The following is an 18,592-nucleotide window of genomic DNA, read 5'->3' as shown; positions in this document are numbered from 1 at the left end:
GGTGGATATTTTTGGTAAAACTGGCCTTAGAACTAGAACTTTGGCCGAAAAACTTCCAATTAACGGTAAAAAACATGCTGTGGACTGCAAATCATGCAGCTTAAGACCCAACTCCAACAGGATAATTCCTGGTACTTGTTAGAAGAGGAAGCACATGTTTATCATGCCTACAAAGCCGGACTCGGTATTTTCAGATATTCGCTGAATATCTGCAGCTTTAACTCATTCCACGGACAGACCAATCAGGGTTCTCTCTCTCTCTCTCTCTCTCTCTCTCTCTCTCTCTCTCTCTCTCTCTCTCTCTCTCTCTCTCTCTCTCTCTCTCTCTCTCTCTCTCTCTCTCTCTCTCTCTCTCTCTCTCTCTCTCTCTCTCTCTCTCTCTCTCTCTCCTGTCTCTCTCACTCTCTCTCGCACTCTCTCTCTCTCTCTCTCTCTCTCTCTCTCTCTCTCTCTCTCTCGCTCTCTCTCCCCTCTCTCAGATTAACCGCTTGGGCGTTTCTGTCGTCAAAAATGTCGGTCAAGACACTGCCACAAGTTCTTTTTGAAACCGAAAATCTTGCAAATAAAATTTGAAAACGTTTGTCCCGCATTTTCATGACAAACGTCTTCCCGCCAAAAAAAAAAAACAAAACAAAAATAAACGCAAACTGATTCAGTAGTCTCAGTCACGGATTCAGAAACTAAATTGCTGCCATCCTTACACATATCATCTATGTCTCACTCATTGACCACCTCTCCTGTTTCCGGTCATTTCTCGGAAACTGTACCGTATTTTCCACCTCTTCAATATACGGGCACTCGCCTTCCTTTATTGGTGCAGCGCCCTCGGTCTCTCTAGTCTCTCTGGGGAAGGTGGGTCCGGGGCCTCGCGGTGGGGCTACACCGATCTCCCTAGGGTAAGAGACCTGACCGGAAACGATCGTCTAGCGGGGGAGGGGAGGGGCAGCCTCGGCAGCAAGCAGATTCGAACGCACAGAAATGCGTAGAGGTAGAATAGGTATAACGCATAATGCAAGCTCTGCGAATTGTTATAATAAGAATCACAGATAACAGTTAAGAATGGCACCTTACTGGATCGGATGAGACTGTAAGATTCATTAGAACGGCGAGGCCCACAGCCATACACACATCGGCGCCGCAAACGCCCGTACGTACTCGGCGGCGGCATCGTGCGAACCCATGACTCATATGAAACACCCAGTGACACCTAGCGGTCGGCCAGACATTGCACTGACGTGGAAGTGACTACAGGCGGCGGCGCCCCACGAACTGCACCCTTCCCTTTGCTGACAAACCATCACAGAGGGAACATCTTTCCCCACCTCCTCCCCACTCCCCCACTATTACATTATCTTCCCTCCCAACCCATTGTCTCCTCCTTTCATCAGTCCGTCTCGTCTTTCAGCGGGAAATCACGGCACTGACCCTATGCAGGACGCTGATCGACAGAGGGCGTGAAAGGAGTCGAGACCGAGTCGCGCCAAAAGAAAATTGGTATATGAATGTTACGCGTACCACCGATTGCCGAGCACGTGCTAATTAATGTTATTGATGGAGCGTGGCCGTGGGGATTCTTGAGGAAGAAAAAACAGCAAAAAGACGGAAAGGAAAAGCAGGAGAGATGAGTGGGGGAGGGATAGAGAAAGAGAGAGAGAGAGAGAGAGAGAGAGAGAGAGAGAGAGAGAGAGAGAGAGAGAGAGAGAGAGAGAGAGAGAGAGAGAGAGAGAGAGAGAGAGAGAGAGAGAGAGACATCAATCCATTTTTTGGAGGGGGAGGGAGTGATCATTGAATACAGGTAATGAAAACAATTTCGATTCGGGACACGCCACGAGCTCTTATTTCTACATAATACATTGTTGTTTGCGAGATAATAAGCAACACTAACGTAGTAGCTCTTCACATTATCTTCCAAAATCCACATAACCACCTTGCAAAATGCGATCTTCTTTGGACTCGTGCGCAGTAACGCTAACGATCTATGTATCATAAAGCACCTTCCGCCTTCGTCACACACCAATACTTCCTTCGCTGCCGTCGTCGGCGGCGACTGTAGTGAATGACGTGAGTTGACTCACCACCTACAGGCATTATGAGCCTAATGTCTTCTGTCATATGACAGTTGAGGCAGCGGAACGCGTAGCAGGCTACATCTTTTAAAAATTCCACCTCAGACTCAACACACCGGGCCAGACCGTCACGGGTCGACTCGGCTCGGCAGTTCCCCTCACCGACCGGCCACACGCCTAGCCTCGCTTTCCCACACCCAATCCCCCCCCCCGTTTCCCTAATCTATCACTGTCCGCACAGAATGGGCAGCCGTAAAACTCCCATTAAAACGCGCGCTTTTGGAGACAGCTACCGCAGGATGAACGATTCGAACTCCAACAAGTAACAGCTGGATCAGTAAGATTGTCAACAGCTCGTGGACCCATGCCGAGAACAGATACCGGCTGGGAACGCTGGATCAGCAAGATATGTCAACAGATCATGGAGCAGTGTAAAGGATGGATGCCGGCTGGAGCACACAGCCTCCTTTGTCGGGGTACAACAACCCAGGGTGAGTGACCCGGCAGAACGCCTTGAAGGTGACCTGCACAGCAGCAGCAAGCAATGACCTGTAGTTCCAGATTTCGCCACTGAATAGAAGAGGCAGCACGCTACGGCCACACCCCGCAACCACAAGGCCTGGCGGGCAAAGGTCAGCAGCGAAGCGGGGGGTGTTAGCCAGCTGACGATGGGGACACGCCCAAGGTACTAGTTGTCAGAGCTACCGCCAACCGAAGGGGGCAGCACTATCCAGACGTGAGAAAGGTTGACAACAAAGGATGTATGATTCTGGGAGATAAAACCATTTTGACGGAAGATCGGACGGCTCCTAAAGTAATCAGCCCATACAGTAGCCGCGGGAGAAATGACTGACAAATATGGGGCTTGTGACAAATGCAGGCTTGAATCCCAAGGGCTAGAGTCACCGTCAGGTTAATAGCAAAATACAACCAAGAAAATGGACCAGCCGGCCATGAACAATGTCTGCAAATCCCAAGCCTGGAGACTAAGCAAGAGGACGTCGGGAAAACAGTTATACCAGCTCAGCGCAATGGTCGTATCGGAAACAGCAATACGGAATACACCGATTCGCCAAAATCTAAGATGAAGGCTAAAATACGAAGTGTCGTCTCCTAAGTACATTGTAAGTGGCTGGAACAAAGAAACGCTGTTGAGGCTAACTAAAGCTGTTATGGAATTCAACCCAATTCAAGCAAACAACGACGAGCTACCTATATGGAATGTGATAAGATGTTTAGCTACCGAGGTATTTGGATAACCAGAGGAAAAGAAGGCTGACAGGCTGCTGCGGGCAGATACGCAGTCGATAAAAGAATGAAAGTGGTTGAGGATAAAGAAACGGCACGACAGAGCTAATTCACACTTTTATCAATGTTCTTATATCCTACACATCGATGAACCGACTGGTAAAACCCCCAATATGAAGATGGTGAGCGGCCAAGTGAAAACGCACGGGAGTAACAAAGACACCCTGGGTGCAATGACTCCGAGGTCGGCTCAGGGCGTGGCAGCCCCTCGAGCTATAAAAGGTGCACGATTCACCCCGGAGGGCAGTCTGCAGCCGGAGCCGGAGACGTCATCTAGAGGCAGCCGTCAGCCCGGGGCGCGAGTTACCTATGTAAGTGTGGAACTACAAGTCGATTCTAGGGCTCTGATTGGTGACTTTGGTCGGGGATGACGCTTATAGCATGACGTCACCCGCGTACTTGGCCGGACCAACGGCGCGGCGCAGGCGCGCCGAGCCAACCCAGAGGCTCTCAAACTCAATTGTACAGATCCTGCGCATTGAATGGCGAAACTTCGGCGAGTTCGCTTGAGTTTGGAAGCCCCTGCCAGAGAACTGGAGACGGCCGGATTATTTGCTGGACAGTGGGCAGCGCAGATGGCGATTGACGGTGCCAAAAAGATGATAAGGAAAAAGGGGTTGAGACTTGAGCAGTGAATGTGAGCCTGTTGCATAGCTGAGTGGTAAATTGTAAAATACTTAAGGTTTGAAGAGATGCAGTGTAGTTTAGCCGACTCAGGGGCATTCTGCCGAGTTATGTAAGGCGGAAGGGTCGCAACTCGCAAGTCGTTTGTTTACATGATTGCCTGATTAAAATGTAAAGCGTACCTAATGTTTAGTTGATAATACAGCGAGGTTGGGTATCTGCCCAATCCATTTCTTCTCTGCAATAGTGCATTCGCCACTGTAATTCATTGTAAGAGGCACTGGGCTGCGCCGCCTGTTAATTATTCCGAAACCACCAGTGAATTGTCAGTCACTCACAACAATACGAATCGTTCAGTCGTGCGCTGGGGGTCCGCCAAGTTTGAGTGTGCTGCAGAATGCAGACTGGACCGCCGAGAATATAACACTTCCGTCTCCCTGGGCGAGCGGCGCATTGGAGCCGAAGGAAACTGCTTCAGTTTTTTTTTTTTTGTGGGGAAGATACCCATGTTTGAAAATTATGTTCTGGAATGATGCGATAAGGAAAAGGACGGTTTCTTGAATTGAGGGCTGTGGAGAAGAAGCAGATTTTCTCATTTGCTACCCGATACAACGCGAAAAGACGCAAATGTTGCACATTGGGCTTAATAAGTCTAATAAAAGATAAGGGACTTCGTGAATCATGCCTAACTGACCGCGACCCAGTTATTTGCCACTGCAGGTAGGTACTAGGTAGGTAGATACTCATTTGTAAACAGAGCGTTCCACCAACCCTCGCCAGAAATTCAATCAGCAGTTGCTTATCTTAAAACGTTTGAGTGCACCTAACAACCTTTAAAAATGATGTCCTCCCTTTCAATGGTTCGTTCGAAGACACAAAGCCAGAATCAGCCAAGCAATATCGGAATCCATTGCGCAGTGTGTCGACTGTCGGATGTGCCCATCCACATAGCATAGCACACACTGCTAAATGCAGGTACGCTCACCTACACATTAGGTATTCGAAGGACTTGATAGCTCATACACATGGCAGAAACGCATGAAATGTGATTAATAGCTGCAGCAGAAGTTTGGCGTCCGATGCCTCTTCGCCAAGTTAAGACCATGTCAATCTCGGCCAGTCTGCCGCCGCGACGGCACTGGCCGTGGTGTGACGTCATCCGGCTGGCTCGGCGCTGGGTAGTTCCACACTTAGGTAACTCGCGCCCGGGGCCAGCCGCGAGAAGCCTCTTCAGTTCGAGCAACCAGAACTGAGGACTCAGCCGTCAGCCGCTCCAGAATGTGAGTGTTATATAGAGTCTGCTCAATTCCCGGTCCTTCCCCTCCGCCCTGCCCAGCTTGCATTACCCGTGACGACTGCCCAACATTTTCAGTTATCAATCATGCACTCTCAATTAGAAAGAGACAACTTGAATTATTTCGAACATATTCGTCCAAACACCCTAGTGGCCTATTAGGATCTGAACTTCGATATCATGTTAGCGCTGCCAGCAATTACGCTCTCAGTGGTATATGATTGCGAACACGTCCAGTTTGATAATGAGAGGTTGATCATGCGCCAGCAAATACGCTCTCGGTTTGTGTACGGTATACGATTGCGAATAGGTCCGGTGCGCCAGGTTTAGATTTGAAACTGCGCGGCCAGCAAAGTGAACTCTGACTAAATGATTCGAGGCAGTTTGGCGACGTAATGGTCCTGTATCGGTGCGACCAATTTTTTTTCACTGGCGGTGTCATGAGTCGAACTAATTTGGGCATGTTTCAGCGAGCGATATAGGCCGATACACAATGAATGGCGCTTCTCCGTAGGGTGCGTATGTTCATGATTAACACTAGGTATTATAGGTCAATAGTTGCGCGTAACATCCTAACAAGTAAGGGCAGCGATGTAGTGTAAATTTCACGGTTCGTTGCGTTGTGTTTTCCGTATTATAGGTCAATAGTGCGCGTAACATCCTAGCGAGTAAGGGCAGCGATGTAGTGTAAATTTCACGGTTCGTTGCGTGTGTTTTCCGTATTATAGGTCAATAGTTGCGCGTAACATCCTAGCGAGTAAGGGCAGCGATGTAGTGGAAGGTTCATGGCTCGTTGCGTCATGTTTCCGTACTTAAGGTCAACTTGTCAGCTTAGTGGTCACACGAGAACCGACGCGGCAGATTGGAGTGACATGTACGTCTGTTGCTCAATGACAACAGTACTCTGCATTGTATATAGATTCTTTGGCTCCTAGGTTAAGTATACGATGCGTCTCACCAAGCTTGTGGGTCGATGTTCGTGATTGTGGTGCTTTAGTTTGCGACTAACACTGATAATGCCATGCGAGCTTGATGTAGAATACACAGCGAAAACTTATTACTCCTGTTAGGATATGATATGGAGGGAACGTGAATGGGAGGCGCGTACACAGACACGGGGATGAAAGCGTAGTGATGATCTGCGTGAGGCGTTGTAATGGCACTTTCCGGCGTTTACTACAATTCCATCCGATCTCAACATAGGACACACGTCACTAGTTCTCTCCCTCAGTCGTCTGATCGCCATGCCTTCTGCAGAATTCGGAACCCGCCGGATCGTGTCTCCGTTGAAAGAAACCCTTTACATTGGTGATAGCGTAATTGACAGACAAATTGGTACAAAATGGCACATGTATTTACAGACAGCGAGCCAGAATTTGTTCACACACTACAAAACCACCATTCATCGCGACGGCGAGATGAATTCGGAGGTGTCCTGCGTCGTTGCATCTGGAACAAGAAAAGATCGTCGTTAGAGGTTGATCGGATATCTCAACCCCGTGTTCTCCTCTTATGAACCAAGGACCTCGTGGGGAGTGAAACTCGCTAAAATTAAGATAACTGACCTAGTACTGGGAGCTTATTTGAAATTTGTTGTGACGGCCCCTATATACTCGGTGAACCGTCTCAGTTCTTTCGCGGTTAGTCAAACTGTACTTCTATGCTGATGTCAAGGCACAGGTCTAGCTTTGTTCAGGGACGTCTTCCTTCTGGATATAACTATTAAGATAAGCATAAAGTAGTCATAAAAATTCACATTACTTTAACGATGCTCAAGTTATCATAGTCAGATTACCATGGGTAGTACTAGTAACAAGTGGGAACAGCCGACGTACAAAGATTCTTACCTGAGGGCTCAAGAGAGCTCCAATAAGGCCCACTCTATTTCTTGGTCGAGCCACCCCGGCCGGGCGTAGCTCGGTGCGGTCTGGGTGGCATAGATTATTTTCCGCAGCCTCGCGACTACGGCTTTGTTCTTTCGGTGGGCCCGCTCCAGGTCCCGGCGGGCGACCTCCAACTTTCCCTGCAAGGAACCACCACCACCGTTAATAACAGGCTAGCATAGACACCAAATTTAGCTTTTATAAGTAAAAGTTAAATCTATCACCTTTAAAATTAAACCAAATCAAATTTAAATTGATCTCGCCACCCCATGTGATAACAATTAAGGACGGATGCTCGTTCATCAAATAAGTTGACCATCCCATCAGTGTAGTTATTTTCAAGAATCAGGTAATCACAACGAGCGGTCCGATAAGCACAGCAATACAAATTGCTCAGGGTAGAGCAAAGGAAATTCTTACCTCAGCCGCGTGGAGGTCGTCCTTTAAGCGGACGATCTCGTTGTACAATTCCCGGGGCACCTCGGCCGCGGACCCCGGCGGGCTCTCGGGCCGACTTGCCTCCGAAACAACCTCCACAGACGTGGTAGACATGATGACAATATGCCGCGGGCGTGCCGGAGCCTTTAAATACCGCCTGGGGCGCCGCGCGGTGATTCGCGGAGCCTAATGACTTGAGATGCAACACCGTCGGAGCCATACCCCGGGTGTGGATAACTGGGTGAGGACGGCAGGTTACATAGGTTTCTAGGGTACTGATCGGACCTACACGCGTGACCAAATTGAGTTAACCGTCAGGAAAGAATCGTAGCCCCGCGCAGAATGGTGCTTAATCTAACAGAACGGCCGCCGACGATTTGCACCTCTAATGGAGGGGTGCTGCTCGACTCTGGGAACAACGGGGCTACCCCTTTCGCCGGTTATTCCCTTATACGGAGAGCTAAGGGGCTGACGGGAGCTGTCGACCGAATTCCCGGGTACTAATTCGGGTCCGCAATTCTAAGGCAACATTATGCAACGCCAACAGGCTAACTCTAATCCAATACACTTGATAGCTTGTCAGGACAACCCGCAACCGTTCAGCGCGTAGTAGAATTTAGTAATGCCACCTCATTAGCCGTCGTATCGTTGGGTTCATGGACGGCGACGCCTCGCCGGTCAGTGCCGAGCGGAAGTCATAACACGGCGGTCCGGCCGACGACTGATCGACGGCCCACGGTCCAGGCCGCTAGCCACCAGATGGCAGGTCGGGCAGCTGTTAGTAGGGCAGCGGGTCGCGGCCAAACGACGAATCAGCGCGCAAGGGTTAGGTGGGAGCAGTCTTGCATAATTAAGGTTCGAGGTGGGATGTACAGATGGGACACGAGGTACAGTGGTCTCAGAATTACGAACCGCTAACTAGCGGAGTCGAGAGTGATGCGATTACGAGTTCAAGCCAATTACTACGCCACCGAATATCGATACCGGGCATGTTGAGGCATAGACGGCTTGCTTCGCCGCCTCCCATGGTGTAATGTTTACTAGCATGATTGTGTGAGACGAGGTGCACTTCGATAGAATCACGTCCAGAGCGGAATGATATTAGGGACACACCGTCGCGTATGCAGGGCATATGCACGTTTTCCGCCAGTAGTATCCGGCTACTGTTAGATTTCCCGCTTAGGTAACACTGGGTAACGAGGCAGTGAGAGGTTTCTATGGCAGGGGGAAGGGGAAGATTGGCGCAGTGCAGTTGGAGAGTAAGTTGGAGTTATGCCAAAGGCAAGAAGCCGAAGGTCAGGGGTAAGTCACCCAAAGGGCGAACAAGGCAAGCCGTAGTGTCCCGAATAAGTCCTCATACTTATTTTGTAAAGGTGCCCTAATCGGTACTGGACAGCCTCAGGGGAGGGAATAATGTACTCCAGGACACGTAAGGCCTTGAAAGTAAATCCCACGGTTTAAGGAGAGTTCCAGGATATGAACTAGGGTCCCTGGGTCGTGAACGGAGGTGTTACACGCGGACCGGAAGAGGGCATAGGTAATCTCTCCCGGATAGAGAGATAAGTCGGATGTAAATCGCGCATGTGTGTACCAAAGTCTATCGGACGTGTAGTGAACCCCGCAAATTTATAGGGTGGATATTTGTACCTTTACTCTGGGCGGCCCTGCGATAAATATCCTTGTCGCCGGTTAGCGTAGCATGCACATGGATTTCGGATAAGAGACATTTATCTCGCCGGGGAGATCGTTATTAGTCAGACACCTGACACTATCGGAGGGATTTTTAGGGGTGCTCAAATAAATTCGGGGGCTGAGTGATGAATGCATGTGGTCAGAGTAGATGTGTGTGTGTATGTGTGAGGAGCGACTGTATAGGTTAAGGCCGATAGGAGCGGAGCACAGCTCAGTTATGGCAGTCGAGCTAATTAATCTCGAGGGTATCAAACATAGCAACGCTAATACGATTTAAGTGGGCATTTTAGTTAATGGGAGGCCAGTAATATAGGAATCGGTGACTGGACGAATGACCACATTCAATTGATTAATTTAATTACCACCCATATGTTTGGCAGTGGTCGTTGGGACTCCGAATACCCTGTCCTATCACCTTCCGACTGTGCCGCAACCCCAGCTGATCGGACTTTAATCCGAGCAGTGAAGTGACACTCGTGAACCAATCTATACTATGGGTCGAATAATCAAGCCTCCAACTTAAAAGCATCTTCCATCAGATGTATTTGTATGCCGGGTGAATGACTGTCTACGGAGCTATACTGTACTTTACCTTGGAGAAGTAGCCTGTCTCGACGAAGTAATTTATAACTGCTACTGGCCCCGGATGATCTGCTTCAACAATGCAAGTGATGATACCACGCCCTACTCACTCTACGTGCTGTCTTCCACGTATGCTGTGTTACATAAGGCTAAACCCAGACACGAACCCGTGCTACAAACGTCACGAAGGGACGTCGACGGCTTCCTACATATGATAGTCACAAACGATCGCAGACATAAGCCTATCGCCATGTCAGTAAGACTAAGCCCGATAGACACCTCCGTGTGAATAGGGTGGTGACAGCGACGTTTTTGGGCCGCGTCCCAAGCGGAACATGTGGTGAAAATTGACATGGAGTTGGGGGGTTGGGAGGGGGGAGAGGTCAATGGTAATGCGCAGTTTCAACACGGAAAGCTGGCGGACCTATAATCGATTTTTTGTTGTTGAATTAACTAAATTTTCATCTATGTCATTGTTCCTCTTCAAAACTGAATGCTTTGTCAGTTCAGGCCGTCAAAATTGCAATATATGAATAAAATGGTTATCCCAAATCCTAAATCGACATTGCGTCCAGGGAAGAAATTAAACTGAGCAGGAGCCCCTTGGGACTACCCAGGAGCCCTCAAATGCACTGAGGCAAATGTTTTGGCCTCAGTGCTGGCCTCAAATGCCTCAAATGCTGGTCTCAAGTCTCAACTCACAAATGCCTCCTAATGACATGAGACCACAAAGAGCCATTGTGGTCTTTGAGTTTGCCTCAACGTCCGTCGTTGATCCTTTATGCCAGCGTGAGCCCTCAGTAACGAACATTTGTTTCCTTTTTCCGCCCGCCTTTTTTGGATTTCAAAATAAAAGCAGAGATGAATAGACCTGTGGCTCAGGATACTAGCCGATCTCAAATGAAACCTTCTTACGAAATGGAACTTTTTATTGACATCCTATTTTGCGTCTTATAATGACTCACAAGCTAACCAGGCATTGCCGGAGGAGCTGGACTCTACTCTACGTCCTATCCCATTTCCCGACCCCAACTTCTATCAATTCCCTTTTCATTATTCCAGTATATCGACTTATCTGTGCGCAAATGCGTTCATTCAATATCATATACTAGGCAATAACAAGGTAATTGTTCATAAGCTTCTGGGCTTAATGGTGTTGACCTTCAGCAAATGGGTGCAAATAACTTGGCCCGCTTTAGGTTCAAGCAATGCTTCAACAAACACTCGAGAAGCTGGATTGGGGTTCGTATGCGAATGAGTATAACTTGCGTTCTAGTTCAGATAGGTCCAATCAAGTGGAAGTGTTGCAGAGGGAAATTTGTGTGTCCTACGCGGAACGCTATCGTAACTAGCTACGAATGTTTACCGATGCGTGCGCTTTCACTATTTCATCTTATAAACTACGGTACTTATATGAAAATATATTTTAACCCTCGCCGGCCGAGGGGGGGGGGAGCGGGTGCCGCCCCCCCCCCCCATAGGGTTTTTTTCGCGATAGCTCCGAACACGCTGGCGATAGAGAGCTGAAACTTAGCATACCTGACCTTTGATCCAAGCTGCATCTTTAGACACCAACCGCATTTTTGGGTCAGGTCAGGTCACTGACCTATGACGTCATAAGTGAACCTCTGCACGGTCTTCAGATGTCGCAACTTCGCAACGCTCTCACTGCCAGAGGAGATGTCACAGGGAAATGAAACTTGCAGGATCTAGTATCCATTATGAGTCTCACAACTTGTATATCTCGGATTTTTCCTAAAGGTCATATGAGGTCAGGTCATTTTCGTGACCTCACCATTATAAGTCAATGGGGAAAAATGAAAACTGCTATTCTGGCGCCGGGAACGATCTCCAACTATCTCAAGCACACAGAATCGTGATTTGATGCACTTCTTGCAAGGTTAGATGCGTCACTTTTGCAATGTTGACCTTCCATGACGTCATTTATGACGTCATCAAGGTCATATCAGTTTTTCGTCAATAACTCCCGATCAAATTGAGCTAGCGAGTCGAGAAAGCCACCAATGGACTCAGAAAGACCTGCCGAATCGAATGATATGCGACATGACCTCTTTCGACCAACTTCGTGACCTGGGGGTGCTGACCTGACCTTGACCTGAGGTCAACACCCTAAGTTAACCTGACCCGAACAAAAAGTATATCACTCGACGCGCCTGATCGAGGCGAACACGATACATACTACCAAAATTGCAGCTCTGCGGCCGTTTTTTGCGAAGTTATTCACCAAAAACTGAACCGTACCCTGGGGCACTTGACCTGACCTCAGAGGTCACCGGTTGACCTAGGACCTTAAAATCGGGTACCAATCTCTGCGTCTCGTAACGGCGCACACGCTCGCTTTTTTCGCGACGCGCTAGCTCCACCAGGGGCGAAACGGCGAGGGGGGGTCGTACCCGCCCCCTCCCCTCGGCCGGCGCGTATGTAGAAAACCAATAGGTCCGGCGAGGGTTAAGACTATTTCATACGTTTCATGCCTGCAAGGATATAACTTATGACAAATAATACAGCATATATGGAAGACACGCTTAATTCGACGACTAATTTTATCGTTCCTCTGTATTTCCCACCTTTATCGATGGCTAAATACTCGGAGTACGTCAACAAAGTATATTTCCGAAATGGTGAGCCAATAAAACAGCAACAATCAACTCAGCCTTGAGCCATATTAATGTAATGAACTATTTATGCTTTGAGTAAGGGTCAAAAGAAAAACTTCTGACTTTGAGCACCAAGCCAACATTCATGACATCTATATGAAATAATTTACGATGTCATTCAATTATTAGATGACCATAACAAAACAACACATATTTTGATCAAATTCTAAACACAAACAAAACGCACAAGCTGTACAACAGCCAGCAGAGTAACACATATTCCACGACTGCTCACTGCACCCACTCTGGCGCAAGGGTCCATCCAGATCATAGCATCATGGTCATCCAATAGTATCGGATTGTTTCACCAACAGCAGCGTGTAAATGTAACCAGAGCGGCCAGCTTGAGTTACAGTCTGCCCGACAGTTACAGGTCAACTAAAGCTAACACATATCAGGTCACCAGCCTCAGCTCAAGTCCTTGACAAGTACATTTCCAACAGACCTCAAGTCCTTGACAAGTACATTTCTGACAGTCCGTTCATTTCGGCAAACTTTGGCGCGGTATGGAGTATATGTATATCGGTTTGAACGCATAGCCGTCACAGTGCGACAGAGTGTTATATTTTGAGCGATAGCAGACGAAATACGAGAGTCCCATACATTGTTACATCACACTTAACATCAAGACCACGTAGCGGCGTCACATTTGGACTCGCATGCGTTTATGCACGCGCACATACTGCCCCCATCCTCCCCCCTACACACACACACAGACGCAAGGGGGAGTGTTATAGGAGGGATGGTAGCGGAACAAGGCGTCAATGGCTCAGGATACACCAGGAAACGGGTGTAGGCTGTGAGGGGGGCAATGGTGGAAACATTCGGTGACCTAACTCACCGCTCTCCTACAGGTATACGCATTACGATGCAAAGTAATTTTATTATGATATTATCATGTTTCACTGCAAGACTGATGAAGGTAAGCACCCCAATAAGATGTCAAAAATATTGATAGTGGTGTACGTAAAAACAAAGCATAGCGTGATATGCATGCATCTTCAACCACTGAGAAAGGTTGGTTGATAGAATGATATCGGTAATCGGTAAATCATTGACTTTTATCAGCTTGGCATTTATACCATTGTAGACAAGAGGAAAATCCAAATACTTATAATAGTAATGTGGTTTCTGTTCGAGCTCTGCCTTTCGACGCATGGCAATAAGATCACTATGATGTGCTTGGCCATCAGTAAATGACTTTTGCAGCTTGACATTAAAATTGTATCGGTCATGCAGACTATTTATAAAATGCATCAATGCCATTTTACATTCGAAACTGTCAATAATTAACCCGGCAGTTGCTGGGGTATTTCGCCACCCACCGTTTGCTGGGGGGGGGGCGTTAAACGCCCCCAGCCGATAACTCGAGAACCAATAGGCGCAGCGAAACGCACGAGGCGGCAAACGAAAGAACGCGACGAGACGCTTCAGATGAGTACTTTAAAGTTGAATTTTCAGGTCACAGGTCGGGTCAAGGTCAGGTCAAACACCTGAAATCGGGCTTTCAGTAGCATTGACTTCAGGACTTCGCAATGGGCGCCTCTCATCATAAACTCTGTCAAAACGGTGCACAATCCATCATATAAGGCCTACAAGAGTGTCAGCTCCATGTAGGGGTTAGTCAAGCATAGGTCAGGGTCAAGGTCAGGTCAACCGGGTAGGCACATATCCCCAAAAATCAAAACTGATATTCGCAGCCTGTGACACATGTTTTATGGGTAATTTGGGGCGTAGAACACGATGGTGACATTCATTTTATCATATGTGTACGTGTTTGGCTCAAAAAGTTCAATTTAAGAAATTCATGTATCATGGTCGTGAAGTAGTCAAGAGAAATTGCCAAGATTCAGTTCAAGATTTTGGAAAATGCGGAACGATAATCAATAATCGAAGATAGCCATTTGATTGTTCATAGTATTGGCAGTCTAATGGCGTTTACGGCATGTCTGTATGTCTATTCTGTGATTTTATATGATTTTTTGAACATATGCCGTTTTTGGTCGAAAACTCAGAAATCATGACGTCACTTGAACCTCGATATCTCAAAAATTTTCCGACCGATTTTTTTGAAACTTTGTAACAATAAACTTAAATCAATTCCCTACAGGTACCCAAAATTTGGCGCGCCTGCGGCGCGCCGTTTTTATGCTATGGCCCGGCGAAAAAAGTGGGGGCGTTTAACGCCCCCCCCCAGCAACTCGCGGGTTAAAAATACATTACCCACGAATAAATTTCATCAGATGCGTAACTCCAATAGTGAAATTTCAAGCTGTTTACACACATTAACAGTATCGTGAATCGTAATACAAAAAGTAGGCATTTGTGCCACTCTGTCGTATCAAAGGGCGATGAAATCACAGTACAATCTCAGATCTTTTAGGTCAACTGTAGATTTCACACTGAACCACCAAATCCTATTTGACAAAGTAAGGGCATAGGACTCGTACTAGCTATTCGCACAACAAATTTACAAAAGCTTTATCCAAACGTTCTTCACCCTTACATTCCGTAAAAAATCCGCTCTTACAACCGTGACAAAAGAATGTGACAGATTGCTCGCTTTACGAACACTATTGCAATTGCCACTAAACAGCTCGTGAGAGCTTGCCATCGTGTTCTAATTTTTATTCCGTGCAGCTCATTACGGCGCATACTAATTAAGCCTGTAAATAATGATTTTATCTGTTTTTTTTTTTTAAATAAATGACCAATGAAATTGTCTAAGCACAAATAACAATTTCGGACAAACATGAAAGAAAGCTCAATTAAAGGAGAGAAAGACATCAATGAATCCACTGCTTTTATAATTATGCTCCGACCTTTGGCACAAGGTACCTGTCTTCTATTCAAGGCTTGATACGTCTCGTCCTTGCGCCCTGGTGATGTGCCTAATCAGCCTGTTGATGACGAATGATTGCACGCATCCCAAAACTTGACCTGACATTAACTTACCACACCAACTCAAGCATCACGACGTTTATAACACTGTCAACGCTGCTTTCCCAGCACCAATGACGCCCATCTTCAGCAGTTTCGCAAAACTGTTGAACGAGCGTCGCACACAGCAAACACAAAATTGTTCCGCACTACTCTGCGCGGCTCCATCGGTTCCACTCTGGTTCCACCCTGGTTTCCCTCTGGTTCGCCTCTGGTTCCTCTCTGGTTTCCCAGTCTGGTTCCACCGGCTCCTTTCTAGTTCTCCTCTGGTTCCCCTCTGGTTCCCCAGTCTGGTTCCACCATGGTTCCCTTCTGGTTCCACCATGGTTCCCCTCTGGTTCCATCATGGTTCCCATCCAGCTCCACCCTGTATCTCCTCTGGCTACACGCTGGTCGCCGGCCCGTTCTGCCGGTCACTGGCCGGAGGGGTCAGCACCACACGCATGTCCCGCGGCTCGGCGGCGCTCAGAAGAGCCACCTGCGAGTCCCCCGACATGTCCTTACAGATAGTGAGAGTCACCTGGCCCGCGGGTGACTCGAGACCGGCCGCCGCCGCCGGAGTCTCCTCCGGGATCTCCGTGAGCGCCTGTTCGGCGTCCAGACTGGCGGGAGTGCTGGCTCCCCCGGCCGGGCTCCGGGGACTCCGCGGAGTGCGTGACGCCCTCCGGTGACCTCTCCGGTGTACGTCAGGAGTCAGACCCGAGTCGGAGTCACGCACCAGCCGGCCGCCGCTCTTTGAGCGCGCCAGGCGACCGGAGACGTACTTCTCCAGCGAGTCGTCCTCGCGGCGAGAGATGACCCGGTTCAGCAGAGTCATCACGCCACCCAGGACGACGAAAAACGTTCCGGTGCCCGCCAGGTCGTAGGCCTTGGCGCCGGAGCTGTAGCGAGGAATCATGGCCGTGATGACCAGCAGGAAGCCGATGAACAGCAGCACCAGGCCGATGTGGAAGAGTGTGATACCAAAGAGGATGCTCCGTGATTTGCTGGGCTCGGAGGGCGCCGGCGTCTCGAAGTGGGTTTCGCTGAGTGAGGTGCGTGGGGTGGCCGAGTCCAGGGACGAGTTGGTGAGGCGTCTCTGGCGCTCCTCCCGGCGGCTGCGCTGTCGACGCAGCGCCACCGCCGCCTGCACGCCGCGCATGGGAGCCACAGCTGCCGGCCGATACGGGCCGCGACGCCTGCGGGGCCAGCGGTCAAGGTCATGTCAGCGTCACGGGCGCCGCCAGGCTGCTAGCTGGGGAGGACGGGGAGGCTTTGACATGTGAAGAAAGGAGAGGCCGTGTGTAGATGCTGGTAGAGTGGTAGGTATCAGCCTGGTGTAATCGTCATGTTATGTGTCAAATTTGAAAGTGGTGATGCAATTTTTGCAGCTTTGGACCTTGCGCAAAGTAGTTGATTTATACCTGCCTCTGCCTGTAGTTAGTGAATTGTGCCGGTGTATTGCACATTTTGGCTTCAGACCGGAGAACTGAAGTCATATGCACGACAACTCAACCAAAATTTTTTGGGTTTGTCTTTCACTTTGACTATTCTGTCAGATCTGTCGCCCAGCCAATCCGAATCCAAGCCCCAATCCAAAGCAATGTCAAATCACGCTGGTGTAGGTCTGGAGTGTGATGCAGTTTTTTTCTTACTGGATTCCACGTCTTAATCCGATGCACTTCCTAGTATTCTCTGAAGCATTATCTGTCAATTTTCCGGTGTCAGGGCCAGCTGGGTCATGTCAGGCCATCTGGCCTTAGAGCAGTCTTTTCTGACATCATATAGCTTCGTGACCATGATGATGGGTATTTGCGGCGCACCAGTGAGGTCTAATCACAAATCCCCAGCAATCGCCATGGCAGATCACGAGGCCATGCCGTTGTTAAATAAATAATTTCAGACCCAATATGCCGCTCAAAACAAAACAAATGGCAATGTTGATAATAATAAATCCTGGAATGGCCATTTGAAATCAGGCCAGCGCCTTCAAATAACGCTATGAAAAGTTTTTTTCCTAACATAGACTACGCATTTCTTTTCAAATCGGTCAATAAGTACTTAGGCAAACGAGTATGTTGGCAATATGTATTGTGGCAACTGACAAATACCACGCATTTGCACGGATATGTAACTCAGCAACTCATACACTTTATCAGCATCAGATGTCACAGTGCAACTACATGCATTTTAATACTACTCCGTCGCTGGAATTCTAACGCCATTTCTCGAACTGCGCCGAGCCTTCAAGCAGGCAATATAGATTCCAGCCGCCGCCGCCGAACGATCGTGGCGCTTCGATTTTTCGGCAGACCAGTAAACACCGCCCTCGGAGAGGCTGTTTACTGTGGCCACTGTCCGTGTGCAGAGGGTAACATCAGTCATTTTCTGTCAGCCCCCTCTCCCCGCGGAGGGTTCAGAGAGGGAGAGGGGGTGAGGGAGAGAGGGGGAGTGAGAGAGAGTGAGAGAGAGAAGGAGAGAGAGAGGAGGGAGAGAGAGAGAGAGAGAGAGAGAGAGAGAGAGAGAGAGAGAGAGAGAGAGAGAGAGAGAGAGAGAGAGAGAGAGAGAGAGAGAGAGAGAGAGAGAGAGAGAGAGAGAGAGAGAGAGAGAGAGAGAGGAGACGAGGGTCATCATCTAATGAATTCAATGACCCATATCCCAGCGCATTTCATTTTATTTATTTTTTAGCTATGTGGCAGATAATGAAATGTACGACCCGTATCCCAGCGTATCTTTTTATCATATTACTTTTCCGTCAATGGGCGTAAAAATAAAGTAAAGACTCGTCTCTAGCTGGACACTATCCCTCATATTTAGCCACGCGTATGGCAATAACAACCTGGCAGGCAAGCAAATAAAAGCTAAAAAAAATAAGACGAATATTTGAGCAAAAATGGCATTCGTATTAGCCCTAGAAGAAGAAAAAATGATGCTCAAGTGGAATTGTGAAGCCCATAGTGTTGCAGAACGCTTTCAAGCAGCTGTTTTGACCAGCCCCCTCCCGATTTATACCAAACAGATAAGTTTCAGTGGCTAGCTGATAAACGCCTGGAGACTAGCTGACCATTTCCCAATCCCCAGCAGCCGACCAACCCTGTGTATTTAGCT

At 48.4% G+C, this 18,592-nt stretch overlaps 1 protein-coding gene and 2 long non-coding RNA genes across 3 annotated transcripts; 1 reads left to right on the top strand and 2 right to left on the bottom strand.

Annotated features, from left to right (window-relative positions):
- Positions 1-5,210: 5,210 nt before the first annotated feature.
- LOC122376178 lies at positions 5,211-6,349 on the top strand. Its single transcript, XR_006255551.1, has 2 exons — positions 5,211-5,932; positions 6,021-6,349. It is a non-coding gene; the product is annotated as an uncharacterized LOC122376178 (long non-coding RNA).
- A 279-nt stretch (positions 6,350-6,628) lies between these two features.
- LOC122376177 lies at positions 6,629-8,146 on the bottom strand. Its single transcript, XR_006255550.1, has 3 exons — positions 7,596-8,146; positions 7,140-7,315; positions 6,629-6,741 (listed from the first exon to the last, which is right to left on the bottom strand). It is a non-coding gene; the product is annotated as an uncharacterized LOC122376177 (long non-coding RNA).
- A 6,633-nt stretch (positions 8,147-14,779) lies between these two features.
- LOC122376179 lies at positions 14,780-17,168 on the bottom strand. Its single transcript, XM_043355908.1, has one exon. The coding sequence runs from the start codon at positions 16,644-16,646 to the stop codon at positions 15,888-15,890; it is 759 nt and encodes a 252-aa protein (XP_043211843.1). The 5' UTR covers positions 16,647-17,168; the 3' UTR covers positions 14,780-15,887.
- Positions 17,169-18,592: the final 1,424 nt, after the last annotated feature.

This window comes from Amphibalanus amphitrite, unplaced genomic scaffold (assembly GCF_019059575.1).
Source record: "Amphibalanus amphitrite isolate SeventyFive unplaced genomic scaffold, NRLGWU_Aamphi_draft 002043F_arrow, whole genome shotgun sequence".
Taxonomy (NCBI): domain Eukaryota; kingdom Metazoa; phylum Arthropoda; class Thecostraca; order Balanomorpha; family Balanidae; genus Amphibalanus; species Amphibalanus amphitrite.
Note: the sequence above shows the minus strand (reverse complement) of the source record. Positions and strands in the feature narration are given on the sequence as shown.

What these genes read in the sequence shown, in the direction of transcription:
- LOC122376179 (XM_043355908.1), bottom strand. Translation starts at nt 16,646, where the DNA reads ATGCGCGGCGTGCAGGCGGCGGTGGCGCTGCGTCGACAGCGCAGCCGC.